The sequence below is a fragment of the Triticum aestivum genome, chromosome 7D (assembly GCF_018294505.1).
Source record: "Triticum aestivum cultivar Chinese Spring chromosome 7D, IWGSC CS RefSeq v2.1, whole genome shotgun sequence".
NCBI classification, from domain to species: domain Eukaryota; kingdom Viridiplantae; phylum Streptophyta; class Magnoliopsida; order Poales; family Poaceae; genus Triticum; species Triticum aestivum.
Genome location: NC_057814.1, coordinates 61594578 through 61605380, shown reverse-complemented (window position 1 = coordinate 61605380; position 10803 = coordinate 61594578). Strand labels below are relative to the sequence as shown.

The 10803-nt window shown below is 45.0% G+C and overlaps 3 protein-coding genes and 1 pseudogene across 3 annotated transcripts in view; 3 read left to right on the top strand and 1 right to left on the bottom strand.

Moving 5' to 3' along the window:
• Nucleotides 1-702: 702 nt before the first annotated feature.
• On the top strand, nucleotides 703-1438 carry LOC123168448 (pathogenesis-related protein PRB1-3). The gene has a single exon (XM_044586334.1). It carries the CDS (start codon nucleotides 742-744, stop codon nucleotides 1249-1251), a length of 510 nt encoding a protein of 169 aa, XP_044442269.1. The 5' UTR covers nucleotides 703-741; the 3' UTR covers nucleotides 1252-1438.
• Nucleotides 1439-2265: 827 nt separating this feature from the next.
• On the bottom strand, nucleotides 2266-2890 carry LOC123170322 (ubiquitin; the record flags this gene model as incomplete). Its single annotated transcript, XM_044588171.1, is given in 2 exon segments — nucleotides 2266-2711; nucleotides 2819-2890. Coding segments are annotated over 2 exon segments (310 nt in total), but the record flags the coding sequence as incomplete, so codon positions are not given.
• Nucleotides 2891-5040: 2150 nt separating this feature from the next.
• LOC123170799 (ketol-acid reductoisomerase, chloroplastic-like) lies at nucleotides 5041-10187 on the top strand (annotated as a pseudogene).
• Nucleotides 10188-10507: 320 nt separating this feature from the next.
• Nucleotides 10508-10803, top strand: part of LOC123168666 (triphosphate tunnel metalloenzyme 3) — a gene marked incomplete in the record, with an annotated part of 3809 nt that continues 3513 nt past the window's right edge. The window contains 1 exon segment of the mRNA XM_044586534.1: nucleotides 10508-10803.

The following is a 10803-nucleotide window of genomic DNA, read 5'->3' as shown; positions in this document are numbered from 1 at the left end:
CAGTTGTTTTAGAGAGTGGAGTTTTAGGGAATCTACTGGAAAATGGTATAGAACACGGTAAAGTTACTAGCCGTTTTGCACTTGTGCTAGAGTACGTGCTAGAGTAGAGAGAAACAAGTAGACCCTAATCATGTGAGAACAATATAAGCTCCACCGCGCGCCTCTGCGTTCCCGGCCTCCGGGGGATCGACTTTCCCAACGAGGCAACGACTTATCGATCTACGGTTTGTGCGGCAGCAAGTGGTTGCCCACTCGCCATTGATATATTAGCTTCCACAGTTTCTCTAGGTTGGTCAATTACGCCATGGCTCGTGCATGCACAAATCTAGAGGAACGCATCATGCATGCATGCACCGTTCAATTACTGACGGACGGGTAATATATCCGGACCAGAAATCCTAATCACCAGATGCATGCATGCACGTACGAATGGAGACCGAACGGCCGGATGAAGTAAACTCTCCAAAAGTCCACTTCCCTTTCACAACTCCAAGCAACGCTCAGTGTACCCTTAGTATCCATTCGTTGGCGTCAATATGGAGCTTGATCTTGCCCCTCTTGGACAAAAATTCAGTTCTACTCGATTGACCAGGTATTTAACTTTTACCTATACCTTGGAGAAGTCGCACGTCGAGCTAGTTTTCTAGCTCTATAAATACCACTAGCCTCAACTCACACTGGCATCACAACCTACCGGCCTAATCACACACATCATCTTGTGCAAAGGTCGAACAATTAGCGATGGAGTACTGCTACTCTTCGAAGCTGGCCTGGTCCCTGGTCCTCGCCTTCGCCATGGCAGCCGCCATCACCTCGCCGTGCGCTGCCCAGAACGCCCCGGCGGACTTCGTGAGCCTCCACAACTCTTCGCGCGCGCTTGTCGGCGTCGGGCCGGTGACATGGGACACCACGGTGGCGAATTACGCGCTGAGCTACGCGAACCAGCGCAAAGCCGACTGCAGCCTGGTGCACTCCGGCGGGACGTACGGGGAGAACATCTTCTGGGGCTCCGCCGGCGGCACCTGGACGGCGTCGAGCGCCGTCACCATGTGGACCGACGAGAAGCAGTTCTACGACTACGCCACCAACACCTGCGCGACCAACAAGGTGTGCGGCCATTACACCCAGGTGGTGTGGACGTCCTCCACGTCCATCGGCTGCGCGCGCGTCGTCTGCGACAGCAACCGCGGCGTGTTCATCATCTGCAACTACAGCCTGCGGGGCAACATCGCCGGACAGAAACCCTACTAGCTACTGTACATATATACTATATGCCTTAATTTCTTCACGCATGTCATGTTGTTTGACAAAAATAATGGGGGTAACGCATGCTCATGAACCTACAATTCATGCATGTACGTACTTATGCCCCATGGAATAAGCTGTGATCTATCTATTGTTCTTATATAATACTACTACTACTCTATTCATGCATGTATAAGTATGCCCCATGGAAAATTCTGTGATCTACTATTATTGTTCTTATATATAATTCCGATGAAGTAATGATATGACGTTTATCCTCAAAAAAATATATGACATTTGTTGTATCTTAAATTCTTTTTTCAAGAGTACGTCAATTGCGTACCTTATCTTTATAGAAGGAGAGAAACAAGTTTTTACAAGATATCCACGAACGATGCGAACATCCTCGAGGACACACCCACACCAACAAAAAATTACAACACTACTCTCTCACAAAACGTAGAAGCCCTCCCACACCAACTCCGGCCTCCCTCCAGAGCTTGATTTCGTCAAGGATCTGTAAAGCAAGGCTTGCTGGGGATCTGATTTGATCGTTCCTGTTGAAAACCTTTGCGTTACTTTGCTTCCACGAGTTCCAAATTGTGGCAATGATCATGGTGTCAAGACCCCTTTTGTCCTGCCTCGCAAAGCCCATCCTGCACCCCATCCACCACTCAACCAACGTATCTGTTTCAGTAGGCAGGTTTACGTTGAATTTTTTTTTTTTTTTGCAGGTAACTTCGGCATGGTCTCTGATGGACAGCAAAGCAACGCCTAGGCAATGGCACTGGATATATCTATGACGAAATGACTTGACTTACAGGAGTTTTCACCAAAGATGTGCGATCGTCTATGACGAATCTTTTTTGTTTAGATGTATGTGCTTCACACTCCGTGGCGTGACGAATCTGGTTATATAGTTGTTTGCTTTATCTATAGAGCAGGGCGAAAGCCTATTTCGAGAGAGCGATAAGGCACGCTAAGGAAATTACTTCTCTCTATTCTGTACAAATGAAGCCCTCAAGCATATATACACGGCTGTTTAATTAATGTGTGACCTGCTAGTTTCAGATCATGATAGTACTAATCTCTGACAGAACCATAGATCGTTGCATATGTAAACGACTAGCTGTGTCATGCAGCTGCACAACACGATGCAGCAAAACTGAAAACGATAAAACGAAGTACAAAATTAAACTGAAAATCACTCGTCGATTTATCAAACTAATTAACCCTGCATCATGTTGATGGCGATCAGGCAAACCGAGGCCCCGTCCTCGATGCCATGGTCCGCGAGCGTCCGGGCATCCTCCAGCCCCTCATCGGCGAAGAAGAGGAGCTGCTGCTGCGGTGGGACTCCCTCCTTTTCCATGATCTTCGTCTTCACGCTGCCGTTGGTGTCCGAGCCGTCCACCTCGAGATCGTGGGCCGTGTTGTTTAGCAACCTCACGTGGATCTTTATCGATCTGTCCAACAACAAGCACTTCAAGCACCAGTAACTAAGTACGTACTTCGAACGGTAGCGATCGGTTGCTGTTTAGATCGGGACATGCTTAGCAGCTCGCGTGCGTACCTTGAGCGATTCTTATGGAGGGGGCGGCGCGCCGGCGATTGGTTCCTGGGCGGCGGCTGGGCGGTCGTCGGAGCGCGCGCGGTCGAGATCGGTCTGAGCTTGGGCTGCGTACAGGGAGGAGACCGCACGGTGAAGATTTTATAGGTATGTTATGTAGCGTCACGGGCCCACGAGCATCCGAATTAGACTCGCGCTCGTGTTGCTTTCCGGGAACGGCGCGTGTTGCCTCTAGGAGCTATCTCCACTCTACGCGGAAGAAGACGAATCTTAAAAAGAACCCAAGTAATTCTGTTCCTCAAATGATAACGCCCACACGTGTGGCATGTTTGCAGTCCACACGCCTTAATCCACGTTAATTCTGTTTTGCACGAATCCTAAAAAAAAAGTTAGAAACTGAGTGCCACGTGGGCATCATCATACGTGTGGGCGTTGGAGAGTTCGTCCATACGCCCCGCAGCACGCGGTTTGCCAGCTGCGCTGAGTGGGAGAACTAATTTATGCCCACACAGCCACCTAGCCCACGCGTGTGTGGGCGAACTGAGCGTTTGGCAACTATGATTCGTTGCTAGACGGCAATTGCAGTTGCGCGTACGTGGTAACCAGATAAACACACATGACAACTGTGATTAACCATACATGACAACTATGGTTGGACCACACGTGGCAACTAGGTAAACACACATGACAACTATTGTTTGACCATATGTGGCAAGTAGTTAATCACACACGGCAACTATGGTTTGATTACACGCGACAACTACCATAAATTAGACATGGCAACTATAGTCAAACAAAACAGAGAGAGTTGCCATGCTTTTACAGCTACATTTGCCATCGCGGATAACTACATCTGCCATCCCAGATGCCAATTAAATCGTCGTCCCGCTGGTACCTAACGTAGTTGCGCCAGGACGTGTGGGCATATTTGCTTTATGCCACACACGCGGGGTGGGGATAAGTAGTACTTGTTGGGCATGTGGCACGAAGTAGGTGCGCCCACACATGTGGGCAATTCTAATGTTCGCCCACAAACAACCCGTGTGGGCTGCCTCCTGCTCACGCCACACACGGTGTGTGGGCGGATATCTAGTATGCCACACATGTGGGCGTTATCAGGACCCTTGTAATTTTTTTCTTTACTATACAAATGCATATTATTTTTGCAAGGAAAACTTTCAATCTATTCATCAACTGTCAAGATAGTACAAAAAACACCAGAAGTAAAAATTACATATAGGTCCATAGAATACCCTAGCGACGACTATAAACATTGGAGCGAGACAAAGGCGCGCCGCTGTCATTGCCCCTTCTTCTTCAAAGATGGGCAACCCTTGTTGTAGTAGACAGTCGGGAAGTCGTCGTGCTAAGGCCACATAGAACCAGTGCACCAGAATAGCAATCGCCGTAGATGAAGAGAAGCGTATATCGAAAGTATCCAACTTGTAGACACACGAACACAGACGAACGAAGACCGGATCCACGTGGATCCACTGAAGACAAATGCCGACCGAATCCCATGAGATCCGCCGGAGAAAAACCTCCACACGCCCTCCGACGATGCTGGAAACACCACTGGAACGGGGGCTAGGCGGGAATGCATATGGTCATACATATGCACATACACTCACACTACATCCTATTTTTATGAGCACCTCCACAAGATTGAGCCAGCAAATCATTTTGAGATTAACGAAATCGCCACAGATGCGTTCGTAGTCGATGAAAACGTCTCCTACCACCGAATGCACATTGCCGAAAGGCCTGAAATAAATCTGAAAAAATGTGCACCCGTGTTTATAAGTTGGGGATACCGATGTCCTCCTAACCAAGCATTGGTCGAGCTCTAGGTATACTTATAAAGGAGAAAACATTATCTTCTACAAATATCCTTCACAAAACGTACACAGACCATTACCACCATATGATTAGGCCTACTAAACTTAATCTAACAACTAGTTTTAACCAAATCCATTCTCTGATGTGCACTTAGTCATTTAAGTTGTCTGGAGATATTCCACCACAGAGGAAAACACCGCACGCCCACCTCTTCTTCCACCCCTTCAAACAGGCACACACCATCGTCGTCTCCCAGCCGTCGTCGCCCACCTCCTCAGTGACATCCACACTCGCCCCCTTGACCCACCCCAAAATCCTAGGAGGTTCATCTTCCTCCGTCGCCTTCTCCCCGGACGTATCCCACCTCGTGTGCGCCCTTACCGTCTAGGGCATGTGCCGCCATGGTCGCGGCCCCGGCCAAGGTTGGCGCCACCATGCCGTCGCTCAACATCGACACCACCATGTTCAACAAGGAGAAGGTCTCCATCGTCGGCCACGAGGAGGTACGTTCCTCCACTCCCACTCCATCACTCTCGTTATCCCTATCGGGATTAGGTTTTGTTGTTTTGTTTTGTGCGTGTTGTACCCTGTAGTACATCGTGAGGGGCGGGCAGAACTACTTCCTGAGGTGTTCAAGGGCGTCAAGAAGATCGGAGTCATCGGACAGGGCTCCCAAGTTCAGTCCCAGCTTCACTTTGTTCCCCTCACAATACAGTTTGTTCCCTCACTCTCGAGATTTAAATGTCTCTCTACTAGAGACACTGCTTGAATATAAACATCAGTCGGTGTGTTCAAATTGAGTGACGGATTTCACACATATCCGTGTTGTTCTGCTACATGGGTTCAGAGTCTATATGTCTGTGCACTGGCTCACGGAATATTTTTGGAGTGCTTTCTCAAGGCCCAGAACCTGAAAGATTATTTGGTTCAAGCCAAGTCTGAGATCATCGTTAAAGTTTGTTATTCTCATGTATCTCCAGTTTTAGACATGGGATTGAGTTTTTATCATGTGTTGAGTGGAAATCTCTGAAGCTTTGGCATGTAGAGTGAAAACCCACAACTATTGTTTATTGTTTTCTTTGGCTTTATAACTTGCACTAGGCACTGTTTATCACTCGTTCTTGCTTAATTAAAGTGAGCATTTGATACTATCATGTTAGTTGGTCAATAAGCTGTCCTTTTGCTTTCAGATTGGTCTCAGGAAAGGTTCTAAATCTTTTGAGGAAGCACGCGCATCTGAATTCACCGAGGGGAACTGAACATTGGGAGACGGCAGCGATCTTGTGCTTCTGTTGATCTTAGATTCTGCACAGGTGCGCATCATGCTCACTAGCTTTCTGCATGATTTTAAGATTTTCTTTGTCAAGTGTTTTGTTTAGACAAGGCTCAGTTTCAGGATGATGTTTCCTTGCATCCAGTTGGTTTATTTAATTAATTGAACTTGCATGCTCTGTTTGGAGCATACTATTTACTCCCTCCGTTCCTAAATATAAGTCTTTTACTACACTCTAAAGTGTGTGTGTCTATATATATATATATATATATATATATATGGATTGACTATTCGTCACCCTGGGTGAGGAATAGTTATTCTTCACCCCCTCTATTTTACCACCAATGCACTGTAATTTTACGTTCCGTCAGTTTTGTCTTATTTCTGATGTAAAAAGAGACCGTAAGAAAATATATAATCTCCGTAAAAAATATTTTATGTTATGTAAAATTACAAACGTAAAAACATAGTGTAAAATATACGTAAACTCCAAATTTTCTTGTCTTATGACCTATATTTTTATTTTCTTATATCAAATTTTACGTAGTGAATCATTAGGAATGTAACTATTTGAATTCCAAATGTAATTTAATTATGAAGTGATCGTAAGATTACCTCGGGTGAAGAATAACTTATTCTGCACCCTGGGTGATGAATAGCATAGGGGAAATCCATTTTACCACCTGGGGTAGTTACCTCACATGTCTCATACACTACCATGTGGTAGTATATATTCTACTTTATCATTTTAAGTATGTTCATATACTATATATAAGATACTCCAAAGTGAGTTACATGAAAAAATTGAAAATTGGCTCATGGTTTTTATTTTATTTGTGAAATACGTACATATTTGTACGTAAAAGAGAGCATACTCAAAATACGATACATACTACCAAAAAAATAGTATACATACTACCTAAACATTCTTATATACCACATACTACGCGTACATACTCTTCGATTTGATAGATACTACATACAACATACAAAACTCAAGTGGTGGTAACTACCACTGCTGGTAGATAAAATTTGTCCTATATATATACACACATCCGTATGTAGTCCATATTAAAATCTCTAAAAAGACTTATATTTAGGAATGGAGGGAGTATCATTCATTGCATGATACATTTGTTGAGTCCCGCCATCATTGTATTCTATCCTTGTAACTAAAGTTCTCATTTACTTTTTACAGGCAGACAACTATGGGAAATTTGCAACCACGTGGAACCAAATAGTATTATTGTTTTATCTCATGGATTTCTTCTTGGACATTTGAAATCACATGGCCTTGATTTTCCAAAGAACATCAGTGTGGTTGTTGTATGCCCAAAAAGAATGGGCCCATCGGTTCGAAGACTGTATATTCAGGGCAAAGAAATAAATGGTGCTGGCATCAACGCTAGCTTTGTTGTTCGATCACCATGTATGGTATTTTGAACACTTCTCAACTATCGTTTTCGTGTGAAGACGTGCTCTTGGATGCTCGGTTGCACTAGGATGTTGATGGAAGGGCAACTGATGTTGCTCTTGGATGGTCGGTTGCACTAGGATCCCCGTTCACCTTTGCTACTACTCTAGAACAGGAGTGCAAGAGTGATATCTCTGGGGAAAGAGGTGAACCTATTTTCCTCTTCATGACTTCTATGTTGACTATTATTTTTTGCACTATAACTAACCAGTTTGTGTCCAGGAATTTAGCTGGGCAATGACCATGGCATTGTGGAGGCTCTGTTTAGGAGATACAGAGAGCAAGGAATTGACGAGGAGTTGAATTATTCTGAAAAACTATCTCAAAGAAGGTATGCCGCCATTAATCTTTATCGGTGCAATTTCCCCCTTTTTACGAGGGGATGCTTCCTTTGAGCGAGGAAGGCAAAAAGGAGTTCAACAAGGCATACAATATAATGCATACTTTTACCATTGCATGGACATACTCTACGAGTGCTATGAAGATGTTGCTTCTGAAAGTGAAATCAAGAGTGTTGTGTTGGCTTGTCGGAGGTTTTATGTAGGTTTCTCTACTATTAAAACTGTAACTTTTCATTCTTATTCTGTCCATAATTAAGCTGGATGCGACAATGTTGACCGCAACACGGCCCATACTAAAATGGTTGACCAAAAGTTTATGTCAGGCAAGTTGAAGGTGTCCACAACATGACCCATGTTGCTCCGTCAAAAAAAAAACATGACCCATGTTGCAGTGGGTGAGCGCAACATGACCCTTGTTGCAATTGTCCGTGACCGAGTTCGGCGCAGAGGAGCCAACAACAGAGAGGATTTATTGTGGTCACAACGTAGGCACAATTCCTTTGTAGTACTAGTAAAGGATTACACTCGTTGTAAAAAAAGATGTATAGGATCACACCCTACTTCGTGTGGTGTTGGTCACGTACGAGGATGCAAAACTAGAACGCCACGCGCGCGGCGCACGGCTTCACTTTGTTTCCCTCATAGTACAGTTTCTTCCCTCACTCTCGAGATTTAAATGTTTATCTACTTGAGACACCGCTCGAATATATACATCAGTCCATGTGTTTAGATTGAGAGATGGATTTCACACATATTTGTTCTGTTCTGCTACTTGGGTTCTAAGTCTGTAAGTCTGTGCACTGGCTCACGGATTTTTTTCAGAGTGCTGTATTCGAGCCAGTTATTCTCATGTATCTCCAGTTTTGTTATTCTCATAACAAACATCATCGTTAAGGTTTTTTATTCTCATGTATCTCCAGTTTTAGACATGGGATTGAGTTTTTAGCGTGTGTTGAGTGAAAACCTCTGAAGCTTTGGCTTGCAGCCCTGAGTGAAAACTCATAACTATTTTTTATTCTTTTCTTTGGCTTTCCCTAGTGGAAAAAGTGCTAACCACAAATTTCGTTTTTTTTGCGAGAGAACCACAAATTTCGTTGATGGCGCACCATTTTAATATACGCCAGCACTAATTTTTTTTCAAATAGTGGTGGCTTGGCTTATTTGGTACGGCAATACTAGGGACATGGTGGTGGCGCTGGATAATCGTTGAACATCACAGGTATACGAGTCCCACAGATAGTAGAAGGCATAATATAATGCTGGCATGGCATAATAAGGAACGTCAACACAATTATGTTTAGTTGTGGCGTGTCATGGGTTGCCATGTCAGCACTATATGACGTGTGGTTCATTTTAATATTATATTGTAGTTTAGTTTTATTTTTGGAATTACTTTTATTTAAAACTATTTATTCTTAATTGATTAGAATGTGTCTAATAATATTGTTTTGTCAAGTTGAACATTATTATATTTTGAGACTTCAATTTTTCCTTTTTATTTGTTGGTAGGTGATGGTCATTTTTATATTATATTGTAGTTTTTTTATTATTTTAATTGGAAATTCTGACACTTTTGCTACTACTCTAGAACAGGAGTAAAAAGAGTGATATCTTTGGGGAAAGAGGTGAACCTATTTTCCTCTTGATGACTTCTATGGTGCCTATTATTTTTTTCACCGCAACTAACCAGTTTGTGTCCAGGAATTTTGCTGGGCGCTGTCCATGGTATTGTGGAGGCTCTTTTTAGGAGATAGCAAGGAATGGATGCAGAGTTGAATTATTCTCAAAGACCATCTCAAACAAGGCATGCCGCCATTAATCTTTTGGAACCACCTTTAATCTCTACTTATCAGTGCAACTTTCCACTTTTTATCAGGGGATGCTTCAAGTGTACAACTCCTTGAGCGAGGAAGGCAAAAAGGAGTTCAACAAGGCATAAAGTGCATCATTTTACCCTTGCATGGACATATTCTACGAATGCTATGAAGATGTTGCTTCTGAAAGTGAAATCAGGAGTGTTGTGTTGGCTGGTCGAAGGTTCAATGTAGGTTTTTCAGCCATTAAAACTCTTAACTTTCCACCGTGATTTTGTCGATGATTAAGTTGGATACGACAGTGTTGACCGCAACACGGCCCATGCTGAAATGGTTGACCAAAATTTCATGCTAGGCAAGTTGAAGGTGTCCACAACATGATCCGTGTTGCAATGGGTGAGCGCAACATGACCCATCATGCGAGAAAATATCAGGTGATACCATGCTTTAGGTGCTCCCATGATACGAGCTTCTGGTCCATTGGATCTCAGATCCAACGGCTCCTGGGAGGTTCTGAAAGGTTGTCGTATTTGTTCGCAATTTTTAGACTTCAAAAGGTCTTTTTCGCAAAATGTTGAAAGCATTCCGGGAGCTCGTATCATGGGAGCATCTAAGGCTCCGTATCACCTGATACTCTCCCCCCATCCTGCAATTGTCCGTGACCAAGTCCGGTGCAGAGGAGCCAACAACAGAGGGTATTTATTGTGGTCATGACATAGACACAATTCCTTTGTTGTACTACTTACTAGTAAAGGATTACACTCGTTGTAAAAGAAAATGTGTAGGATCACACCCTGTTTTGTGTGGTGTTGGTCACGTAGCAGGATACAACACGAATGTCACGAGCGCGGCGCGCGGCGCACGGCGCACCTCAAAGGAGAGGATCCGGATAGATATGCAACCGGACCAATGCGTCCACGCATCGTTCCCCTGATCGCTACCCTCGCCCTCTCGCAGTCGCCGCACCCCAAATCCACAGGGCCATCCCCATCCAGATCCAGGCGTCGATGCTGCGCCGCCAGCCCACCCGCATCGACCTCCGCAGCTCCGACCGCGACGAGCTCGAGGAGCACCTCCGCTCCAAGGCCGCCGCCGCCGCCGCCGCCGAATCCACGCCCCTCTTGACCCCGCGCCCGTCCAACCCCATCTCCAACCCGCTCCTCCGCCTCCTCCACCCGCCGCCCGACGCCGCGCCCTCCAAGGCCCAGCGCATCGGCCTCCACCCCCCGCCCCCCCAGCCCTAGCCG